Genomic DNA, 24,687 nt, shown 5'->3' with positions numbered 1-24,687 from the left:
GGCCCTGCCACGGTCAGACGATGACAACCAAACGCCAGCTGGAAATGCCGTTCCTAACAACACCGCCTTTTACAGAGAGTTGCGGGTGGTCTGGCATGCTCCTCTGCAAGACAGCAGTGATTTAGGATGGCTGTTCCAGACCCTCCGATTGTTCTGGCATGTGCAGGCGTAAGGATCCGGCCTTTTTCCAAGCTGGGGTCGCTGATCGAGAGAGTGCCGCTAGAAGCGAGAATAATGGAGGGGTGCGCGGCGTGACAAGGCTCCTAGCTCTGCGCTGGAAGGAAACGAAAGTCCCGTAAGAGTCGCGCAGCAGCTCACTCGGCTCGGTCTCGCCCCTTCCCGCCCCCTGCAGAGTCGTGGCCGGGGTCACGGACAATCCTCTTCCTGGGGTTGGCGGAGAGAGGGCGGAGTGGAGCCCGGGCTCCTGCCGCCGAGTCACATGCTCACCTGGAGGAGGAGGAGCCCGAAGTGTCTCCCAGGGCCGGGGGATCCTCCCCGGCTCAGATCCCCAGCTCCCGGCGGGGTGGCAGCCGCAGGAGCAGCAGGCATCGGAGTCCCTGGGCCTGCTTGGGCTGGATCCAACCCGACCAGAGCAAACCCTGATTGGCGCTTCCCGTTCCGCAAGACTCCAAGCCCTTTCTGGAGCGACGAGGAGGAGGAAGAGGAGGAAGCCGCGCCTCACAAAGTTTCCGTGCTCGTCCAGAGGGCGGATTGGGGATCCGGCCCCATGCGGAGCGAGAGAGCCCTGAGCCGGGCTCAGGCGCGTATACCCTTCGGAATCGCAGCCTGGGGCTGCCGCCATGGGCAGCTGCGTGGGGAGACAACGCAGAGAGCGGCCGACCACCCCGGGGCACCCGCGCAAGCGAGCAGGTGAGCGCTACCGATTTAACACTCTGTCCACTCTCCAGAGCAGCAACAGTGGCAAGGTAGTCTAAGAATACCCACCGAAATTTGCCCCTGTGTCCACCCGGCAAGCCCTTACTGGAAAACTACACTTTCTTCCCCACCCCCCAACTCCCCTCCCACCCTAACTGGGCACCCACAGAGGCTACTACCAGGCCTGGTAATGAGCACTACTATATTATTTTCCTACCTGAACATCGGACGTTTGAGGATCGTCCGGGTGGGGCTGTGGGTTGTATCCAATGCCAGACCTACTTAGAACAGGCTCATTGAAATGAATGGGACTTAAGTTAGATTAACATTGGATACACCCCTGTGTGGCCCAGATCAGTGTGTAGCAGAGCGCACTGCATGTCCTCTCCTACGCTGGAGATTGGAGAGTTCCGTCCTAGGACTTCTAAGTGATCTGGATTGACTGGGGTGGTCTGCATTTCCCCTTGAGGTGTGTGTGTGCATTTCTTGTCATTAGTTTAATTCCGCCCTGGAATGATCCTGGTTTCTCCAGGTCCCTTAAACTCCGTATCTAGGAAGACTGTGTGGGATGTTCCGGAAACTCGCCTACTCTCTTTATGTTAGAGCCAGTCCAGCTTGTCTCACCAGATGGGTTGGAAGGAGTGCAAAGCGCTGTGTCTTCTCTCCCACTGACACAGACATACTGTGGGTTAGAGGCTGCTTTGAGGCCAGCGGTCTTCCAGCACACACTCCACGAAAACTCAGACCCGTTGGCAGATCAAAGTGGTATAGCCTGCCAGGATTTGTGGTAGAGCCTGCCAGGAATGAAGCCTTTGCCTCAGAAACTGGCCCTGGCGTGTGGATGGCCTCTCAGGACCACACATATGTGGCCCCTGCCTTCAGGGGCCACCCATGTGCCAAGGCCAGTTTCTGAGGCTACATTCCTGGCAGGCTCTAACCACAAATCCTTGAAACATGTGCTAAGGGCATATTTGCTCCTGCTAGGAATGCATGGTCTCCTCAAAAAGCTAGAGTCAGAAATAGCCATTTCCAGGTTCAAGGGCCTTGCAAATCTTTTGCAAGATGGGAAGAATAGAGGCAGCATAGGCTTTGCTGCTTGAGTGTGCACGTGTGACCCTGTGAGGTATGGGCCCATGCGCACAAGACCTGGCCTGACTCTTCTTAGTTCAGGTCAATCAAGAGCATGATCCGTTCCCACTCCAGACGGCTCAGATCAGTCTCACTCTGCTGGAGCTGCATTAGTTGGATCAATAGCAGAAACGGCTTTAACCCAACAAGCTCATCAGCAGTATTTGGCATCAGCAGTGGTGCACACATATCGATGCAGGATTTTTGGAGACAGAGCACTTCTGACTTTTCAGCAAAAAAGAGACTTCTGTGGGCAGGAGAGTTGCTAAGGTATAGTTTCCGTGTTTGGCTGCTCAGGGCTTTTCTTAAATCTGCAGATAATATAGGTGGTGCAAGAATTCTGTCTAGCTATGTGCTTGCACTGCCAGACTGATAGATGACAGCTCCCCATATGTTTGCTAGAAGTGGGTAGGAAAGGGGCAGACTGGTCAGAGAGCCTGTTTCCCCTTTACTTCGGGCTGTTGTTATGGGAGAAGGGCTGTTTAGGGGGCCCTTCTGCTATTCCAGCCAGTAGCTCTGCACTTGCTATTCTGCTTTTACAGCGAAGCTTATCCTGAGATATTCTCCTGCCACCTCCAAGAAGCAGTGAAACCTCAGACTTAACTTTGCTGAGTCCTGAAGAGACTCTGATACCAAAACCCATTGGCAGCACAGACTGTCCGGTTGCTCTGTTTTAAGCCATCTTGCATTTTCTGCCCCTGATAAAAGAGCAGGATTTTGCCCATGATGTACTGAGCAGAACTTGAAGCTATGCATGACCTTGTTTGGTCTCTTGAAGAGCTTTACCCATTTGTAGTGGTTATTTGGGTAATGGAATTACTTGGCAGGAGCCAAAAATGCTATGGCACCATATTGGCTGTTTGATTGTGGCCTGAACATGAATACTCAACAACCTACTTTATATGGAGCTTGATGTGTTCATTTTATGCATCTGGTAAAGTAGGCTGCTATGAAAACTCATACCACAATAAACCAGTCTCCATAGCACTATTTTTTTAAAAATCGTTGTGCTGGTGACCAAGGTGTTTCCAGCTACTCATCTGGAATTTGTTTCGTGGAAGACTTGAGCATGTACTTTAAAAGAAGAAGTAAACACTTGGTACACTTAGCAAGTGGTGCTTGCTGAATTGTTGTGGACAGGAATACCTGACTGCCCTCGTGGGGAGCACTGAGATATCTATTGCTGATGGCTGGATTGTGAAAAACAGGGAAGGCCGTAGCTCAGGGGTTGGGCACCTGCTTTACATGCAGAAGGTCCCAGGTTCAATCCCCGGGGAGCTGCTGCCAGTCTGTGTAGACCGGCTTTCCCCAACCTGGTGCCCTCCAGATGTTTTGGGCTTCAACTCCCATCAGCCCCAGCCAGCATGAGCAATGGCCAGGAATGTTGGGTGTTGTATCCAAAACATCTGGACGGCACCTACCCCTAGTGTAGACAATACTGAGCTAGATGGACCTATGGCCTGACTTGATATAAGGTAGCTTCCTATGTGCTTAATACTTTGTTCCGTGTTATGGAAAGGAAATAGGATTTTGTAGGTCTAATATTAGATATAGCAGGGAGGTGGCACCAGAGATAAAGACCTTCCGGGAAGCGATGCATTCTTCTAAAAGAAGAAGCATTTCTCCCCCTTTGGGCCTAATCATTCAGCCCTTTTATCTGATAGTTTCTGTAGGCATGCCAGACTCCAGCTTTGCTTTAGGCTGCAATCCTAAACACAATTACTCTATTGAGCACAATGGGATGGGACTTACTTTGAAGTAAAAATGCATAAAACTGTGTTGTTAGGGGATAAACCATCTCTCTCTGCCATAGAAATCTGGAGCTGCTCTGAGGCTTTGTGATGGTGTTTACCTTAAGTGCTTACGAAAAGTTGGGCTGACAGTGCTGGTGATGTATTGCTGGCATTTTGCAAACGCAGGCAGTGTGAGCTCAGCTGAATCTTCAAGAAACAGCACAAGCACGTCCCTGGTAGTACCCAGTCAAGTGCAAGGCTTTCTGCTGCTGAGCTCTAAACAAGTGTGAACTTTAAAAATATTTGGGGTGTGAATTGTACTGAAAGCCTAAAGGCTTGTAGAGAAGCCCTGAAGGGGGATTCTCATTGAGGAAGAAGTAAGATATTCCCTTGATTACAGCCTTACCCAATCCGGTGCCTCCAGAAGTGTTGGATTGCAACTCCCATTTCCCCTAGCCAACATACCAGTGGCTGATGGGAGTTGCATTCCAACACATCTGGAGGACACCAGGTTGGGGAAGGCTGATTTAAGGGCATTGAAGATCCAGTGGAATTCTGGGAAGAATCCAATCTTGAGCACTGATACCTTCACTGTGCTCCAGACCATTTTTTGTCTCTAATTATGCCAGTGTCAATTTAAAGGTTATTATCTTGGCTTCCGGTCCTAAATTATGGGCCCATTGCTGTTACTCAGTCGTGTGCTCCACCTCAGAGGTGACTGCATTTTTTTGTTATGGGTGGAGTGATACTTGTGTCTCCTTGTATCCAACCCTCTCAGGCTGTTTTGGACAATATGTTCTTGCAGCTTCAGAATTCCTACCCGTGTCTGCATGCATGGGTGTAAAAATAAGATGTAAATTTCTAACACATGGGTCTGATTTACTGATAGGCCTATGAAATTCCATGACGGCTTGGGAATTCTGGATTTCACAGGTCTGCCGATGAGTCAGACCATATGCTACCAATTTACACATCACTTTCACCCATGAGTATATATGAAGGTCCTGGAATGACTCCCGCATAGGCCATAAATGTAATGTGTGTGAACCCACTCTTGAAGAGGGTTTGGGTACCATGTGATGTGATCAACTGGCATTTTTCTTTCCCTTTGATTAGTGTGACTTCAGAGTACACCCTATCATAACCAGAAACTGGCCCCACCAAGGGACTGCAAGACTGACTCATGCCTTTGCTTTGCTCAGACAGCCACTGATTGCAGTTGCTTGTGTGTTGCTTCCAGCAATAATTACTGTTTTGTAGGAGGCAGAAAAAGAGAAACAGGAAGTGGGGAGGGGAGGGCAAGTGGGTTGAGAACAGCACTTACAAGCTACACCTTCCCAGTGAGGAGGCTGACTGCATTCGATCCATAAAAGACAAGCAGGTGGGGGTCCATATCATGTATGAAGTGGGGAGAGAGATCTTCCTTCATTAGAACTCTTCATTCTCCCATCAAAAGAGCATTGTGCTGGGCAGTGACTGGCAGAGAAAAAACATAATCATAGGTTTGGTAATTAACTAGGTTAATAAGATACGGTTGCCCCAGTTCAAGTATTTATTTATTTTATTATTTATTTATTATTTATTTGAGAAATCTATACCCTAATTTTTCCCCTCCAAAAAAGTCGCTCAGAGTGGCCTACAAAATATAAAAAACGTAAAAATGATAACCAGTCATTAAAGCATATTTATAATAAGGTAAAAGCAGCAGCAAAGGCAATAACACAGATCCAAAATTAACAGTAAATAAATAAAATTAAGCAACAGTGGAGTCAAACACTCAGTTAAAGAGAAATGTCTTCCATTGGTGGTGGAACACAGAAAACCGCCCAGAGAGCTTTGGCTATTGGGTGGTATAAAAATGTTATAAATAAATAAATAAATAAATAAAGAGGAAAGTTATTTAACTTCTTGGGGCAGTATTCCCCAGTATACCATTTATCTGCGCTTCCTGTCCAAGAATTGTAGATTCAGCAATATATGCTCTGCTTTTGCAAGCAATCGGGCAAATTGACTGGCAGCAGTTGGAATAAGTGGTCTTGTGGGTCTAAACCCTGTGGCACTGCTTCTCAAGTGTATAAACTCACCTTTGCCTGGACTTGCTAACTATTTCACATGGATGCCTATGCACAGACAAACACACAGCCCGTTCGCATGCAATGGCAAATCATGGGTTAACTCTTGATTTGCCGGGCAGGAGCATATCTGCTGTGTGATCTTCACTTCTGCTTTCTGTAAACAACACATTTACGATAAGGTAAAAGCAGTGCAAGTTGTAAGTGTGACATGTGAACCTGGAGCACTGGGTTGTTTAGGGGCTAAGCAACCCAGCAGTTAGCCCTAAAACAAGCTATGGGTTTGTTAATCCACAATTTGCCATTATGTGTGAACGAAGTCATGGAGCTCTCATAAAGAGTCCCAGCTAAATTCAACTAACCTCCTTTCACTTAGCTGCTACATCACCTGAGCATCTTCTTTTTCAACTGTCCAGATCCTCACTTCCCTTTGGCATTTTCACCCTCTTTCCCAGCTCCTACGCTTCCCCCCACTGTCCCGTCCCCCGACTCCAGTATTCCCTCTCCCACTTCACAGTCTTCTATCTGAAATACCTGAGACCACTTTAGGGACTTGTGACCTCTTCAGTGAGCCCTGTGGGTTCAAGACACACAGCCAGGGGTGTTGTGCTTTTAAACCTAATAATACCATGAAGATTTCCGATAAGATGCAGCCTTGGCTGAACAACGAAGAATTGTTCGTTGGGGAAGAATTGACTTTGGACATTGTTTACATCCCTTTCCTAAAGATATTCCATGCCTTGCAGTTTGAAAAGCACTGGCTTGAGGGGTTAGCAGAAAGAGACTCTGTGAACAAAATAGCATTAAGCATGGATCCAGAGGAGGCTGGGGAATCTTAATTCAGTTAGGAAAAGTAAACTTCTTCTGCCTATCCTCCTCCATCTCCTGTATTCCAAAGCATGGGCCTTTAGATTAATCTAGTTTCTTAGATGGGGTACTGGAGAGAGGAGGGCTTCATTTGCATAGGTAGCAGACTATATGGATATACGCATCTATGAGAGATTCCAGATCAATATTTTAAAACACTTTTGTTTGGATTTCTAAACTTTCTTATTTGAAACTAATTAAAGGTTCATCAGTATGATGGGCAGATTGTTGTTGAATCCCCCTTCTTGATTTCTCCTTCTCTGCACCTATTGAGGCCGTTGGGTTATTTGCTGTGATGTTACTGTGGACCGTGTGGACTAGAAGTCATGGCTCCTCTGGCTGCCATTGGCTTAGCTTCTCTGATGTCAGAATGAGGCTGGCCTGCCTTGATCTTAGAACTTGATCTTAGAATCTGAATTCTAGGGACCATCCGCCTCCTATATGAAATTAAGGTTCTCTCTATACCAAGACGCCATGGCCTTTTGAACATTACTTTGTGGGTGCATATTAGTTGAGCTGTCCTTTTTCCAGGAGGCAGGCAAAGCTTATGGCTTTTAAGTGCAGGACACAGAATAACGGGCTCAAGTTACAGGAAGTCAGATTCCAGCTGGACATCAGGAAAAACTTCCTGACTGTTAGAGCAGTACGACAATGGAACCAGTTACCTAGGGAGGTTGTGGGCTCTCCCACACTAGAGGCATTCAAGAGGCAGCTGGACAACCATCAGTCAGGGATGCTGTAGGGTGGATTCCTGCATTGAGCAGGGGGTTGGACTCGATGGCCTTGTAGGCCCCTTCCAACTCTGCTGTTCTATGATTCTAGGTAGGGGAAAACTGGAATCTTAAAACCTTGGACATCTCCACTATGTTCTATGATGGCACAGTATTTTAGAATAAGGAACAGCGTGACAGTCCCTGCAGGATGGGACAGTGGATTAGTAGACCAGAAGGCTTTCCTAAACTGGCTGGAACTAAGGAATTGGCACTAACATGGTGCCAAATTACCAGGCTATTCTGGCAAGGCCCAGACCTGCTGTGAACAGGAATTCTGCATCATCATCTGCCTTTTGTCGTTGTTAATTTGCATGCATGAATTCTCTGCCTACTGGATTGTGCTTTGACTTTGATTTGTTGACTGGCTCCATCAAAGTACCATCACCTTTTGGCTGGGTGCACATCCCCTGCTCCTGGTCTTTGGTGTGAGCCACAAATTTGCGTAGACGTGGAAGAAGTATGCTGTCTATTTTGACCCAGTCGTTAGTAGAAATCCCAGCTGGTCTCTCTGTTACTGTTAGAGCCTCCTTCAAGGCTGTCAGTCCTGTGTCTCCCACCCCCTTCTCTTTGCACACTCTGCGAGTGTTCTCATTAGTCTGGACCTGCCACCTGCATGCAACAACTCCTCATCTATAGCAGGCATTAATTAGTGCCCGATCCCCAGCTCCCAGGCCCGGTTGTTTGTTTCGCTCAGGAGGTGTTGCCCAGATGCCTCCCTGCAGAGCAACCTAGGCAGAGTTCACACCCAGGAGCCTAAGTTTAGACTGTACTGCTTGGGGGTGTGGTGTTTCTAGTTGCTCTTGGAGCCACTAGAGAAGAACAGATGTGCCTGGGCTGTCAACTAAAAGGGGCAGGTTTAAAGTATATGAGTTAATCAACCCACTGGTGAGATCCTGTACGTGACATTTCTGTCCTGCTGCATCTTCAACTTTGGAGGGAGATAGGATTGCCTGTTGATGAATTAATCAGAATCAAAAGAGGGTAGGATTCCTGCACTTTTAATAGTTGTGTGGAAGAGAGACTTTGGACAGATGCCGCTTGTCGTGTCACAGTGCTGCAGAGCTGCGCAAAGCTGTACCTATCAAAATTCCCTTTTCTACACAACCGTTCTGGATCCCCATCCTGAATGGCCTATGTTCACTCTGGTCGGTTCACAAACTCTGGTCTTACCAGCCAGAGTCCCAGCCTTCCTCAACCTGGGGCGCTCCAGATGTGTTGGACTACAGCTCCCAGAATGCCCCAGCCAGGCTGGGGCATTCTGGGAGTTGTAGTCCAACACATCTGGAGCGCCCCAGGTTGAGGAAGGCTGAGCTAGACCAAGGGCCGCTGCCTGTTCATTGTAGCCCTCCCTTCTGCAGAGCCATATGGCCGTTTGTTTGTTTGTTTATTTATTATAGTGCTTTTATCCCTCCCTTTAGCCAAAAATGCTTTCAAGATGGCTTACAAAAATGTTTCTTAAGACAGTCCCTGCCCACAGGCTTACAATCTAAAAAACATGACACGAGAGGAAAAGGGATTGGGAGGGAGAAGGGGAAAAAAGAAGCAAATTCAGGCACTAGTTGCAAAGTTCAGCAGCTGCTTCCTTTCCCTCCGATGGCCTTAGCAGCGACAGTTGGTAGCAGGAGGGAGGGGGCTCTCAGCTGGGGCTGGACCCAGGCATGATGGAGAGGTGCCTGGCTGCTGCTTCCGTTCCCCTCAGTAAAGAGTCAGGCACCACAGGGGAGCAGGCCAGCGAGACTTCTGTTGAAGCAGCTTTTTTCAGCAGACTTCTTTTTCTTGCTATTGGATCCTCGAGCCAGTTTTGCAAGGCTGGTGCTGGTCTGTTCAGGCTTTGCCCAGTTAAGCCCAGAAGACAATTCTGGGGAGGAAAAAATGCCCTTTGAAACACAGCCCAGCATGGCTTGGATGGCCACAGAGCCAGCCCTGACATTTCTCAACACCATGTAACATTTTTCAGTGGGCAGAACTGTCCTTGGCTAACTCACCATACATTTACCAGTCCTAGTGGTGGCTGCCTCCAGAAAATGCTGACCCCCTTGGTTTTCTTGCAAAATGCCTCTTTTGTGGAAAGGCAATTTGTCTTCCAAGGACTTGTGCAGGATAGGAGGGAGGTGGGCACAGCTGTGCCTGAAGGACATGTCCAGGCAAGAAACTATGCAGTGTTTATATAGTGCACGTAGCATCTTGGTTCCAGCAAGACGAAAAAGCAAAAAACCTGTGTGCACGATCCCCTTCTGTGGCCACAGTCACTACATTTATTCTTCTCTGTCCCTGAGTGACTTCTCCTGGGTGTGAAGCACCCTGGTGCTTTCAATTCCTGCCATGGTGCTTATTAATGCATGTTGCGATGGTGCTGTGTTTACATACAGGGATATTTCTGATGATGGGCAGTTGTGGAGTTGTTGTGGCTTGCTGTGTTCACAACAAGCAGACAGCTACAACAATGTCTCTATAACATGTTATCGTTTTCCAAATGTGCACTCCATGTGCATTGTCACCAAGGTAGTGTCCTAAGAACATAATAAGAGCCTTGCTGGATCACACAAATACCTTTCTAGTCCTGTATCCTGTTTCCCAACCAACCAGATGCCTATGGGGAGCCCAGAAGTAGGGTGTGAGGGCCACAGGCCTCTCCTGCTGTAGTCCCCCAGCAACTGGTATTGCTCCATTGAGGTAGCATGTATGATTGGGCTGAGCCAGTCATAAGTATTGAGCTTTATCTTGTCCTTCTCCCCGATCACCATTCTGCCCAGATGTTTTTGACCCTGGTTGTTACAGCTTCTTCCCTTCCTATTCTGTATTGTCACCTGATTGAGAAGCTTCAGCTGGATCCAGCATATGTTCATTTCCTGCAGTAGTTCCTTCTGTTTTGCTCCCGGTGCTTTGCTCTGGCTAGTTCCATATGTGTAGGTGTGTTGAAAAATTAGTTTAAAGATATATTTCATCTGCATAGCAAAGTATACAGATGTTTCCAGCATGATTAGGAATGACATATCCCTACAAACACTAAGATGGAAGGAGATGGCACTTGACTTGGGAGAAGCACAGCACAGATCTCATTGCTGATGTATCTTTGTGTCCTTCGTTCAGACTGGCTACATCAGGAGTGGGCAGCACACATGCGGCCTGCAATGTGCCACCAAATTTGTCATTGGTGAGAAAAAATATTGGGGTGGGTGGGGAAATGGCCCTTCATAGCACTGCAAGGGGTAAATTTAATTCCTATATGCTCCTTTCCTGTTGGCGTTTGGTAAGTTTAGAGTGAATTTATATCTCCCCATGTCAGACTTCCATTTCAGAGAGGTGGCTGTGTTAGTCTGTAGCAAAACTACAAAGAATCTTATTTGGGTTTGTTGCCTATGTATTGTGTAAGTTGTGTACATTTATTATTGCAGTAGCAGGTACATGGCGATTTAAAAAGGTTTTCACTTGTAACAATCCTACACACCACAAACACTCATTTCTTCCCAGTTCATTGTTCATTGTTGGTTTGTCTCTTGATCTGTCTGCGTGGAGGAATATCCCTGACTCATACCTATATCTCCAGCATGAACTTATTGTGCCTTGAAGTCACGAAGAGTCGGAAATGACTGAACAAATAAACAAATCTTACCTACATGCTACCTTCACACAGGGATACCGTAAATCCAGTATTATGATTGTCCTGCTACAACATGATCAAATACTTTAATTCTTCATGAGACCAAGATACTACAGTCACCTTATCAAGTTGTGAGCTGTTCCTTCCTGTTCCAAAAAGGTATCTGAAGTTTTTTTTTTTTTTTTAATTGCCATGGTAAAACCAGTCTGGCAACTTGGAACCTGGCTTCCCCTCACCCAGAGCAGGAAGCCTTGCTTGTCAATCACTGTACCTTCCTTACAGTCCTTTTGTCTACCCATTGAGAACTTACTGAGAGATTCCTAAAGTTTCTGATTTTCCATGTGGATATTACATTTTATTCCCTCCATGCAGCAGTTTTTGGGTTCATAACATTTCAGAAGCTGAGTGACCTAAGACATGCCATCATTTGTTTTTGCACTACAAGGTGTACCATTTTAACGTCATCCACCATATAATGCAGAACTCGACTTGTTCCTCTATAATATGTAATTATGCTCATAATTTAGATCTTGTTTGCCGCAGAGAAGACTGGGCCAGGTGTTAATGCAAGTCAAGATGCTCTAGGTATTAAGTTGGGCTATCAGGCTTGGCTGAGTTTGAAACACGGCAGCTTTGGGGTATTGCCTGCTTCTCTTCTAGTGCATTGTGGACAGAATACATATGCTGCCTATAAGGGTAGGCTCCTTGGTGTAGAGACAGATATTGTGTTTCTGAGAAATAAATAAGCGTAGATCAGGCAATCTTTGAGGCGATCAGGAGCATAGGTTAGACTTGGCAGAGCAGGAGGGGAGCACAACCCATTGTTTCCTGGAGAGAGGGAGACAGCTGGTTTGCAGATCTGTTGGGAGGAGAGAGAGGCAGTCTTTCTCTACTTCAGCTGGAGAGGAGTTTAGGGTGTGTGTCGGGGAACTGGCTTAGATCAACATATGACAGAGATGGCACAAGTTTGCAAATCCTAGATCAAGGGTGGTGTGGGTGTATATGCACACGTGTGTTTTCAGCATAATTCTGATTTGGTGTTGAGGCTCATTTTCTTTGAGGATTGCTTGTGATAAACAGATCCCACTGTGGGGAATATAAGCTAGTTACGGGGCAGGGAGAGATAAACTGGCCCATTGCAGGGGCTTCCACAACTTGGTGGACTGGATCTTCCGAAACTACTCAGTGCTGGCCCCAAGCAGCATGCCTAATCTTCTTAAAACATGGCTAGTTTACTGGCAACAAGGTCTCTGCAGCATGATCATGTCCCTGGCTTGTTTTATGCATGCTTGCTGCCCATTGATTTTCTAGGATAACACACACACACACACCAGTTCTTATAATTATGAGGAGAAAGAATAATAGTGGCCTCTTTTTTCCACTGGGCTGACTGCAAATGGAACTTAAGTCACTGGGCAGATTTTGCTGTCTCTTTACCATGGTTTGAAAAGGACCTGTAATATTCATGAAAGAAAGGAGATCAATGGCTATTGGCAAAGATGACTGGGATAATGCGTCTTCAGGTTTCAGGTGTCCTTAAACACCTGAGTAGCTGAGAACGAATAGCGGGGAATGACTCTGCCATTGTACTTCTGCTGGAAATGGTGATGCACTGAGATGAAATATTTGGCTGAATGGATCATTAGCCTGATACAGTAAGGCTTTGAATATGCTGCTCTCTGTAATGTTGCTGCTAGAAGACATTAGTGCATCGTAGTTCACTTGTAGAGTACATGCTTGGCATATTAAAAAGTCCCGGGTTCAATTCCTGGCATCTCCAGGAAAGGCAGAGAAAGACTGAAGTCTGAGAGATGCTGCCATTCAGTATAGACAGTACTGAGTTTGATGGTCATGGTATATGGTTATTTCCTATATTCTTATTTCCTCTGGAAGGATGCACTTCCGACTAGATATTTTCTCTTGAGACTTGTCGTGTTTGGTATTTGGAGGAAGAAGGAGCTTTTCTCATACCACCTTGCACACAACCACAGTCTCAGAAATGAGTAACCCATCATAGCCTTTTGTGGGATTGTTGGGGTCGAGCTGCACGACACACAAAAACTAGATTGCAGCAGAGGAAGATGCTTAGAAGTTGGCCTTGGTAGCAGCATCAATAAATAGCAGCACCTTAGCACCTGCTACCTAGGGTAGATGGCATGCTGGTGACTGCTGTTCACTGTTTAACCTAGTCATAGATTCACAGGCTAAAAGTAGTCATTTGAGATCTCTTGGTGCTTTTGTCTATCTTCTCCTGGTTGCAGGGCTGGGCATCTACTTCATGAAAGTCAACATGGGGATTCTAGGATTGGCAATAAACTGGATGCCTCCAAGCAACTATCCTAGGCCTCTTTTATACAATGCCAGACGGTGGTAACGGGCAGCAAATATCGGAGGCCCCAAAACCTTTTTTTGTGTGTTTTCTGACAACTCTGCGCAACTTTAAAAGACTGTAGCTGCACAAATGCGCTGCTACAGTTCATTGAACTTATCCGGTATTAATCATAACTGCCATTAATTTTGTTCCACAGATTTTAAGATTGCTATGGCATTACTAGCCTTGTGGAACCCGCCCCCTGCCCTGCATTCCTGCACCTAACCTGCTCTGGGATCCACCCCTAACTATGCCCCCTCTCTTAATCCAAACCAAAGCCACCACTGACAGACAACAAACAACTGGGTGACATTGGAGCAAAGTAAAATGTTGCTGTAAAACAACAGTTCGAAAAAGTGCAGTTTCACCAGGAAAAGTCAGATGTGGCTGCAAGTTAGCGGCAGCATCATATAAACAACAGGACTCAACTGCGCAGCCATGAAGGGGGATAATAAAGCATATAGACAAGCCCCTAGCAACTTGTCTGAGCCAAACAAAGGCAGAGTTCAGACCCATCTAGTCTCCACCTTGAAGACCCTTCTGATACAGGCAATCAGATTGCATGTTGCTTAGTTTAAGAGCTCCAAGAGGTTGCAGCAATGACAGCATTTCCTGTGCAAAGTGACCATTCATTGTTACACACACATTCACTGTCTCCAGGCTCTTAAATTGTCAGGCAGAATGACCAGAGCTGTTCCTAATTGGTGCCTGATAGATAGACAGGCACAAGTTGGCACACAGCAGGGTTGTCGAATGGGGCCCTGCCCTGCCCTGCTCTGAAAGCAGTATTTGTACCTCTTCAATCAAAGACCATTTTCTCTATATGCTGAGCTGTCTGGAGCCAAAACTAATGGTACTCCTTGTCTATCAAGGTGACTGCTGCCTCTTTCCCTGCTGCCTACTACCAAGCCAATTGTTCCAGAGCTAATCTAGTTGAGAAGCTTAATTTAGCTGGGGGTGGGAAGAAGGCAGGAGAGAGTGCCTCTGGTCTATTAATGCCAGCAATTTCTATGGCCAGCAGTTGGCCAAATAAGTTCAGATTTTCCCAAGTGGAACCTTATTTCCCACATCAGAGGGAGCCAAAATGGGGGGCTGTTTGCACTTGGGGTTCAGTTAATTGCCTACTCCCCAATATCTCATTCCAGGGGTTGTCAGCTAAAGATGCCACTAACTTAGTTAGGTCTGAGCTGTTTTCTTGCTATCTGTCCAGTTGTTTATATATATTTTTATATTAGTTCAATTTTTAATGCTAGGCAGTAAGTGACCCCTTAATCGGGATGGCATTTCCCCCCTTCCCAGCAGGGCCAGCATAACAGGCATAAATCCCATAAGGGCTATTGAGTCATCCTCCATGATGAAATGGCCACTTTCAGGGGATTGGATACGGGCAAACTGGGCTTGTGCCTTTGTTTTGCGCTTCTTTTTTTCAGCTTTGTTCCCTCTTTCTGAGAACATGTCTTGCCCCTGGCTTTTCTTTCCATCTACCACCCTAATTAGACTTAAACCTGCAGCACAAGCTCCTTAGACAGCTGACTTGAAGTTAAATCCCCTTGCAGAGCCAGCCTGGGCAGGGTCAGTTCAGGAAGCTGGCCCTCTCCTGCCTCCTACCCTGAGAGAACTGAGCAATGTGCCTAGGATACGAGGGGACCACCAGGAGGGCCCTGCACTCCCCACTGAATCTAGAGGGCATTTTCTCAGCGGATGAAAGGGCTAAGGACGTTGGGTCAGGATGGGAGTTATTGCCTGGAAAACCATGTTTACTCTCTATGCATGATTTCATCTTGCACTCATGGAATCTGCAGCAGAACTTGGCACCGACAAATTCTCCACTTTCATTTTAAAACCATGCATTTGCCCCTGTTATGGCTGTGAACAAAAAGCTTGAACATGTGGGCAGTGCTGGGTGAGTTCCTAGAAGTCAGAAGGGGCTGTGCAAGACATCCAGCTGGTGGGTGCTGGAAGGAAGGCTTTCTGGCCCTGCCTTGTCTATACTATTTCCTGGTCTCTGCCCATTTATGCCCATCTCCCTACCCATTTCTTTTTCTATTCAAAAGAGCATAGGAAGCTCTGCCTTATACTGAGTTGGAACATCTAGCCCAGTATTGTCAAGAGTGACTGAATTTCAGGGTTTCAGGCTAGAGTCTTTCCTAGCCCTACCTAGAGATGACAGGGATTGAACCTGAGACCTTCCGGATGCAAAACATATGCTCTACCACTCAGCTACAGCCTCTCCTCAAAACTGTTGCTCATGCTTTTCTTTAAAATGTATTTCTTTGAACGTTTGTGTCTTGGAAGCAGAATAAAATCTGCCAAATACAAAAGTTATGCATATTTGCATGATATCCATAATTTATTCAGGTCACCGAATTTGGACCTCCTTGGTGCAGAATATACACAGCGCTCATTGTTTATGTTTCTGGTCTGTTCTTCCAATCCCTGCAAGTACCAAGGAGAGGTTGTTGCTAGATAAAGAATCAAACAATATTGCATTGATTTTCTGAAACAATTAGTGTCTATGATCTCTTCTGCTGGAGTCGGTGACCCCACAACCCTTGAGCAGCTGCCCCATAAAATGCACTTCCTGCTAACCTAGTGGTGATGGTGACAGATCATGCTGTGTGGTGTTTTCTTGAGGGTAGGGGAATGGGCAGGAGTCAGCAGGGAATGAGAACGGAGGTAAGAGTCAGAATCTCCTTTCCCCCCCCCAGTGGGCTCCATGTGAGAGCTGCTATCTTTGGAAATAGCTGACTCGGCATCTTATCCCTGAGTGGGATAATGTGTGTGAGAAAGAGGGAGAGGGAGGCTGGTCTTACTGAGTCCCAACAGGAGCATTTCCCAAACTGGTGCCCTCCAGATGTGTTGGACAGCAGCTCCCAGCATTCCCAGCCAGCATGGCCAGTGGCTGGGAGTTGCTGTCCTACACATCTGGAGGGCATCTGCTTGGGAAAGGCTGCTAAACAGCTTAGTGATCTTACACATACAGTCCGGGAATTATGGTGTCCTAAGAAGGGAAGGCTTCTATGTTCTACTCCACAACTTTTGGAATCAAGCTGATGACTATCCATTCTGTGGCTGGAATGTAGCCATTGCCCCCAGCAATGTTCTATTCTGGCATGTTCCAGAGAACAGGGTTGACATTTGTAAGCAAAACTTTCCCTATGTACTTGCTCTGTTTTCTTGCATATGGTGGGGGAGCGCTGTTCTCTTTCATCACTCCCGTTAAGCTGCAGCTATTACCCCAATCAATGTGTTCCTGACATCTCTAGTGCCCTAGAGATTATGGTTGGTTAATTGCTTATATCCTGGCAGTATTTCCACTGGCTCCCATCAGTGGGGGGTGGGTCAGATGAGACTACCTCTTTCCCGCACATCTTTCTACCCCCAGAACCTCACTGACATTTCCGGCTCTTTGCAATTCTCTGTCTGGAGAAAACAGCAAAGTGCAATGGGGGAAGCAAGAGAATTCTGAGGGCTGCTGGTAAACTTGGCAAGCATAGTTAGTTGCCTTATAGTGAGTCAGGTAGGGTGACCATATGGAAAGGAGGACAAGGCTCCTGTAGCTTTAACAGTTGTATAGAAAAGGGCATTTCAGCAGGTGTCATTTGTATGCATGCAGCCCCTGGTGAAAATCCCTCTTCATCACAAAAGCTGCAGGAGCCTTGTCCTCTTGACCAGATACAAAAGAGGGCAGGGCTCCTGCAGCTTTAATTGTTGTGATGAAGAGGGAGTTTCGCCAGGTGCTGTATGCATACAAATGACACCTGCTGAAATCCCCTTTTCTATACAACTGTTAAAGCTACTGGAGCCCTGTCCTCCTTTTCGTATGGTCACCCTAGAGCCAGGTCATTATTCCCTCTAGCGTTGTATATTTCACCCTGACTGGCAGTGGCTCTCCAGGCTTTGAGGGCCAAGTTATGCATGATGGTAAACACATTGATTTGAAGCATATCAAGTTTTTAAAAATGGAATTAGCAGGCTCAGTAAAGCACATTTTTCATCAGGACCACGAGTTGCAGGGAAGTTTAACCTAGGTTTGAGAAACCTTTTTTTCTGCCCGAGGGCCAAATTCAATTTTGGAGAAGCTCTGAGAGGGGGGTATGTTCCAGTGGTGGGCAGGAGCAAAGGGTGTGTGGCCAAAACACAGCATTTTTAGCTTAAAGTTCTGCCAGTAACTAAGTCTTAGAAGAAGCATTTAAACTTTTTAGAATAGGGAGGGTGGGGGATATGCAAAAGCCAAGAAGCCACCCAAAAATTGGCACTCAGGGGAAAGGTGGTGGGGACAGGGTGTGTGGCCATCTGGGGAACTCGGGAGGGGGGGTGGATTGAGATCCCAAGAGAGCCAAATTTGGCCTTTGCACTTGAGGTTCTGCACCCCTGGTCTAACCCTTCCTTCCCTAGCAACATTCCCAATGTAAATCAGCATCATATCCCACTCCTGGTAGCCTTAGGGGAAAAATTCTCCCATTGCCACCAGTGGGAGCTCTTTTTCCCAAATGCTAATAGCAGCATGGGAGGTGGGGATGGAGAACAGGACAGATTTTTATTGGGATCGTGGCCAGAGAGGGAAAGGTTAAACGTCTTCCAAGCACTGATATCCCACCCCTCCCTTTCTTAAACCTGATGTGTTTCCAAGTCATTTTGGTCCTCAGTCAGGAGTCATTTTTCCAGTCCCTGTCTGGAGATGCCAGGGATTAAAGCTGGACCTTTTGCTTGTAAATATGTGCTCTTTCACTGAACTACAGCCCTTCAGGGCAAATTCAAAAGGCCTTGCTCAGGGACACTCTCAGGTCGTCTCCAAGATATATTTCCTGCTACTCCTTGGGGCCAGTTAGTGGAATAACACCTGACTCTTCAACTGTGGGTAGAAGAGTCCCAGGAATATGCATGGCGTGCCTAGTCAGTTGATCTTGTCCTGTGCGAGGCATTAGATCCTTGTGCTTATTTGTCACCTCTGTGTGTGTGTGTGTTTAGATACATCACTGGTGGGCAACTTCCAGGGGCCGGGGGGCCACATTGCTGCCCCAGAATCCCCCAAGGGCCCCACCCTGCTACTGCTCAATTGCCACCACCGAATTTGCCATCACGGCGGAAAAAACAAGGCATGTAGAATGTGTGGGCCTTATTTACAAGCAGAATCATGCTCCCGGGACACTTCCAGGAGCACAGTTCTTCTTCCAAACAACTTGTGTCCCCCCGCATGCCTCATTTTCAAGCAAAATTATTATTATTGTTAATAATAAATTTATTTTTTACCCGCCTCTCCATTTGGATCAAGGTGGGGAACAACAATAAGTATAAATACAACAGTGTTGTTGTTGTTGTTTTTGCCACAGCAGAAAATTCAGTAGCAGCAGCCAGGGGAAAGATGGGACAGACATGAGGTGTGTTGCCCACCCCTGAGATAGGAGATACAGATATTGATATGAGTGCTTAAAATATGTTTTATAATGTAAGCAGGCTGGCTTTGGCCTGAATTTCCCCTCAAATCATAATGGGAAGTCTTCAGGGTGCTCCCTTCTCTCTGCCCCACCTCCTCATGTCCCCGTCATTGAATCCCAGAGCTCCTCATTTCAGGGCCAGTTTCTTGGCTAGGAATCTTCCAGACAATTATAAGGGCCCCCTCCCCCACCACAGCAGCCATGTAAGAAGAACAAGTGCCCTGTGTGAGAGAGAAAGGGGAGAGGGAGAGAGGCACGCGAAAATACCATATCACATGCCTATTCCTGAATCAGCCAGACTAGCCTCTTCCTCACCACAGCGACGGCAGCCATGAGCATCAACTGCCCTGCGGGAGAGGAGAAGGAGGAGGGAGCAGGCGGAAATAGAGAGCGGTGCCTAACTGCTCCTGGTTAGCTTCTCCCCCAGACACCCCCCCCCATTTTTTTTTCAGTTCACCATTTTAAAATCCTGTATTTCAACCGGCTCCCCTCTCCTTCCCCTCTTCTCTTCCCGGCACCAATCTCTTTGTGTGTCCATTTCTTTTATATATTACACTAGAAGGCTTTAGAATGGAATTGTACTTAAATGAGCATTGTGAGCTAATTTGGGAACTGTGGCCAAAATGCATGAAAGCATTCTAAAATAAATACCAGTGAAAAATCTCTTCAAACTACGTTTGAGTTGTGTGGCTTTGTTTTAATGTGTTGCCACGAGAGAGATTATAATGTAACTTGGCATTGCAGAGATTCTATTTTACAGTGCCCTAACTTCATCTCATACTTTGGAGCGCAGAACATTACTCGCAATTTTATCTTTTCCCCATTAATTACACTCTTAATGCTGATATGGTTTGGTACATCATTCTAGCCAGAGTGGGTGGCAACTCCTGCATTACATCCTGAGTCTCAGATATGTTCTTCTTTGTGGCCTCCATGTAGTCCCCACAGTTGGATTCTGTGCCTGTGCAGGATTGTTTCGGACTTTCCAGAGCATTAGTCAAGGTGCTCCTGCTCCTTCCTCAGGTAGAGAGCCGAGTCTCTCAGCATGCACCAAGAGGCAGAGCAAGCACTTTCCTGTTTAGCACAGAACAATCCTAATTTCATATCGACCCCAGTCTCATCTGAAGTGGTACTGGATTTTTGTACCACAGTATCACAAAAGCTGGCTCTTGTGTAATTAATTTTATCTGCCACAGGGGGCCTCTAATCTGTTTTGGGCCAGTGGGCACATTCTGAATATTTAATAAAGGGTTGTGGACACCATCACAAAATGGCTGCCATCATGGGGGCATGCCTATTCACAAAACAGACATACAACACCAGACAACTATCCCACCCAGAAAATACAAACCCACCGCTTTGCTTCTAGCACTCTCGTCAAATCCGCCCACCCCCACTGCTTATTAGGCAGCTGGGATTGGGATCCCTCTTTTGTTCTTTTACTTTTGGGGGCAGCTGGGAGCACTGCAAAGTAAAGCACTGGCTTCCAGTCACCCACCATCTTAAGAATGGGAAATGAAGACGGCAGTGACTGGAAGCCATCTCTTTACTTTGACGTGATTCCAGTCACCAGGAAGACATTTGTTTATATGAAAAATATTTTAAAAAATCAGGAGGAGGGGGACGCTTGGCAGGTGCCTGAGAACATACGGGTGCCCAAAGGTACCATATTGCTGACCCCACTGGTAAGCCTATCCCCGAAATGCGACTTCCACAAGTTAACTGTTTCTTACATATTTATGCTTTCTTTCCTGTGTTACACTTTATATGTATCCTATTAATAAATAAAAAAAAACTAGAAAAGTTTTGAAATACCAAAACAGAGAGAAGATGGAGAAGATTCATACAGAGATGTGAGTGAAAGAATGGGCATATTCAGAAAGGGAGATTGAGGAGGGACATACGAAGTCTTTAGAAATGTAAAAGGATTTCCTTTTCCACTGAGTGCACATATCTGAAAGTAAGCATCTTTCAGAGTTTGGATCGAATGAATGAATCTTGCTTCTAGTAAAAGAGCAGGAATTGAATAAGTCATCCAGGAATCAGTTTCATAGATAGGAAGAGTACCCAGCTGAAATAACTTCCCTCTCTAAAGTCTTTGCCATGCAGTGGTTCATCCTTGCCCGGCCTCACAACCTCCAGTTCTGTAGCTTATTCCATGGCTAATTCCCTGAGCTATAAATACTGCCTGTGTTGGTGGGGGTGCAAGAGAGATCTTGTCCCTGGACATGTGACTCATGCCATGCACCTGGCAAGGGAGACCATGTGTGTATTAATCTATAAGGGAGGCTACCTAGTCCATCTTGCCAGGGGCTGGCTGTGAAAAGATGGAGCAGTGGCTGTAAGAGGAAAAGGGCCACGGCCAGCAGGATAGAGGGTTTCTGTCTTTGGAGCTCCATTTGAATTCTCCCTCTCCCTTTGCAGGTCGTAATGAGCCTCTAAAGAAGGAGCGCCCCAAGTGGAAGAGTGACTACCCCATGACGGATGGACAGCTGCGGAGCAAGCGGGATGAGTTCTGGGATACGGCGCCTGCCTTTGAAGGCCGCAAGGAGATCTGGGATGCACTTAAAGCTGCTGCCTATGCTGTGGAGGGAAATGACCATGGGCTAGCACAGGCCATTATTGATGGCGCTGGAGTTACCTTGCCTCATGGTATGTGGGGGAAGCCAGATTATCATAGGGTAAACTCATCTCTAACAAGGCAGAATTGAAGATCCCAAGTATCCCTGCTGCCGAAGTACAAGCACAGTATGCTTGTACTTTGCAAAGTATGTAGCAAGTCTGTGTTTACTGCTACGTGTTTTATAGAAGTGAGCACACCAGGAAGCCAGGAATAGCCATGCCTCCCTGCGACATGTAGTGTACACACTATGATAACAGGTTTGCTACCATAAAATATATGCAGTGCCCTTAAGTCTGGGTACTTCCAAGAGTCTAGAGCTGTGTGAATCTTTCATAGGGCTCTGCATACATTCGTTTCTGGAACAAAGAAGACAAAAAGTCCAGGAGAACCTGAACAAATGTAGCAGATGCAAATATCTGTCTCCATCAGCCTCAAAACAAAAGTAAAAAATGGCAAATTTTATCCCATATCAGCTAGCCAAAATTGCATGTTCAAAGTATGGATTAGGCATTGCTTCCACAGACGGCTGGACAGGATTGCTCAGCCTCTCTGTTTTCCTTCAACTGCAAGGGCAGCATGGCTCTGGGGGATTCCCAAGGATGTGTGGATGGTGGTGGTGGTAGGGGGTCTTCCCTCAGGTGTGGAAGGGTTTTGTCACTGGTCCAAGAAAACTGGTTTGGACAATTTTGTGCCTCCACTTTGGTAACAACTGGAATTTGGGTAACCTCATGCCCATCTGTAAGAAGATGGGTCCTTGTGCAGGGATAAGCAACTTCTGGGAGTCCAGGGGCCAATTCCCCCACATAACCCTGCCTTCCACAGCAGCAAATGTAGTAGCAGCAGTTTTAACACACTCACAAAAGGCCAGAGGCCACACACAGTCCAAGGGGCAGCATGTGGCTGATCCCTGTCCTAGTGAGTCAAAGACAAGAAGGGCAGGTGTATCTTGTGCACTAGGATGGTTGGTGGGTTGCACTTGTAGTTTTGGGAGCATCCAAGGGCTCCAGGATAAAATTGAAGAGCTGGAAGGAGTCTAAGACAGGGGTTGGCAAAAAGTAAATCTCCAGATGTTTTGGACTTCAATTCCCAGTATTCCTGACCATTGGCCATGCTGGCAAGAGCTTCTAGGAGTTGAAGTCCAAAACTTAGAATCATAGAATAGTAGAGTTGGAAGGTGCCTGTAAGGCCATCTAGTCTAACCCCCTACCCATTGCAGTAATCTACCTTAAAGCATACCTGACAGATGGCTGTCCAGCTGCCTCTTGAATGCCTCTAGCCCACGACCTCCCTAGGTTCCATTGTCATACTGCTCTAACAGTCAGGAAGTTTTTCATGATGTCTAGCCAGAATCTGGCTTCCTGTAACTTGAGCCCATTATTCCGTGTCCTGTACTCTGGGATGATCTCGAGAAGAGATCCTGGCCCTCCTCTGTGTGACAACCTTTCATGTATTTGAAGAGTGCTACCATGTCTCCCCTCAATATTCTTGTGTCCAGGCTAAACATGCCCAGTTCTTTCAGTCTCTCCTCATAGGGCTTTGTTTCCAGACCCCTGATCATCCTCATTGCCCTCCTCTGAACACATTTCTGGATATCTACCTTGGTTTAGGACATGGGAGGCCACGGTTAGGTTTGAGGGATATCATGGCCTCCGGAAGGACACCAGGTTTTGGAGAGAAAATAGAAAGATTATATTTGAAAGGCTTGGTTTAGAATTGAGGAGTGTTTCAGAATACACTTGGGGGAAATTATATGTATATATAATATATAAGCCTCTCATGCCCTCTACTGGTATCTTCATTGTCCTACAGGCTCTCTTACTGAGTGCTATGATGAATTGGGTAACCGGTACCAGCTCCCCGTTTACTGCCTGGCACCACCTGTCAATCTGATTATGGAGCGGAGCGAGGAGGAGGGTGTGGAGCCCCCAGAGCCGGCACCCAACACCCGACGCGAGTTCCCCCTCAAGGTCCGCCTCTCCACTGGCAAGGACCTGCGCTTGAGTGCCAGCATGACTGACACGATTGGGCAACTGAAGAAGCAGCTCTACGCCCAGGAAGGACTGGAGCCTGCATGGCAGCGCTGGTTTTTCTCTGGCAAGCTCCTGACGGACAGAACCCGCCTGCAGGAGACCAAGATCCAGAAGGACTTTGTCATTCAGGTCATCATCAATCAGCCACCTGCACCAAGGAACTGAGCTGGAGGCAGTTGGTGTGGGTCCGGTCTGGGACCCAGGGACTGAGATGGGGCCTGTGATCTTGTACCTGGGGAAAGCCAATAGCATCCTCAGCACCAGGGCTGGAAGATTCCACATGCTCACTTGCTGCAGGGCACAGGCAAGGCGCAGCAAGCCAGGCCACAGCACAGACTGGCAGTGCTCGAAGTGGTTTCTCCCCGTGGGTTTCCTCTCATGGCCTGTTGGGCCAGTTTTTTACCTCCCCAAAGAATTGGACCTTCTCCCCACCGCCCCTGTCCCATTTCCAGGCTCTGGGCTCGGCTGGCACCGAAACACAAGCCTTCCTCCACTCCCCCTCAGCTCCAGCCCAGGTGGAGCTGCCTGCACTGGGGCTTCAAGCCTGTATGATGGATCGTGGGCATAGTCCCTTTCAGGAACTGAGCATAGGTCTTGCCATTTGGGCACCCAGAAGCTTCTGGGAGCTGGAGACCAAAGTGTCCCTCACACGAGGGACTGCCCCGGGCCCAAGGCCAGAATACATTGTCCAACATCCTGGTTCCCTATTTCTAGGCCTTGGCTAATGCTGAGGTTGGTCCTGTTTGCACAATCACCTTTGATGAGACAGATGCTCATCCTGGATATATGGGCAGCCCCTCATCCAGATAAGCTGATACGGGGAGAATGGAGGATGGTTCATATGTATAGGTATCAGTGTAATTTATCAATAAAGCCTTTTCCAACTAGCCCTGAGCCTGATTTAGCTGAGACTTGATTTTGCTCTTTCACAATGGCAAGTTTTAAACTATTTGGTGGAAAGGACCGAGCTTGTGAATTAGGTAATCTGAATTCCATACTTAGCCTAGGAAGAAACTGCTATCTTGCTTGACTTTGCATTGCTCTGCCAAACACTTCCAGAAGGGAGATGGGCAATTTGCATGAGGCAACGCGCTAGGACCGAAAACTCCAGTGTAACCAAGGCTAGCTTTCAAGATGGAACTAGAAGTAATCTGGACAAATGTGTGACCAGAACC

General features: G+C 47.0%; 1 protein-coding gene across 1 annotated transcript; it reads left to right on the top strand.

Annotated features, from left to right (window-relative positions):
- The first annotated feature begins 436 nt into the window (after window positions 1–436).
- UBTD1 (ubiquitin domain containing 1) lies at window positions 437–24,406 on the top strand. Its single transcript, XM_063132504.1, has 3 exons — window positions 437–870; window positions 21,284–21,511; window positions 23,292–24,406. Exons 1-3 carry the CDS (start codon window positions 801–803, stop codon window positions 23,675–23,677), a joined length of 684 nt encoding a protein of 227 aa, XP_062988574.1. The 5' UTR covers window positions 437–800; the 3' UTR covers window positions 23,678–24,406.
- The last annotated feature ends 281 nt before the right edge of the window (window positions 24,407–24,687 follow it).

The sequence above is a fragment of the Elgaria multicarinata genome, chromosome 8 (genome assembly GCF_023053635.1).
Source record: "Elgaria multicarinata webbii isolate HBS135686 ecotype San Diego chromosome 8, rElgMul1.1.pri, whole genome shotgun sequence".
Lineage (NCBI taxonomy): Eukaryota > Metazoa > Chordata > Lepidosauria > Squamata > Anguidae > Elgaria > Elgaria multicarinata.
Note: the sequence above shows the minus strand (reverse complement) of the source record. Positions and strands in the feature narration are given on the sequence as shown.

Excerpts from the sequence above, each read along its gene's own strand:
- UBTD1 (XM_063132504.1), top strand. The coding sequence starts at position 801 with ATGGGCAGCTGCGTGGGGAGACAACGCAGAGAGCGGCCGACCACCCCG. Across the intron at positions 871-21,283 it reads GCACCCGCGCAAGCGAGCAG|GTCGTAATGAGCCTCTAAAG; the intron begins GTGAGCGCTACC and ends CTCCCTTTGCAG. Across the intron at positions 21,512-23,291 it reads TGGAGTTACCTTGCCTCATG|GCTCTCTTACTGAGTGCTAT; the intron begins GTATGTGGGGGA and ends ATTGTCCTACAG.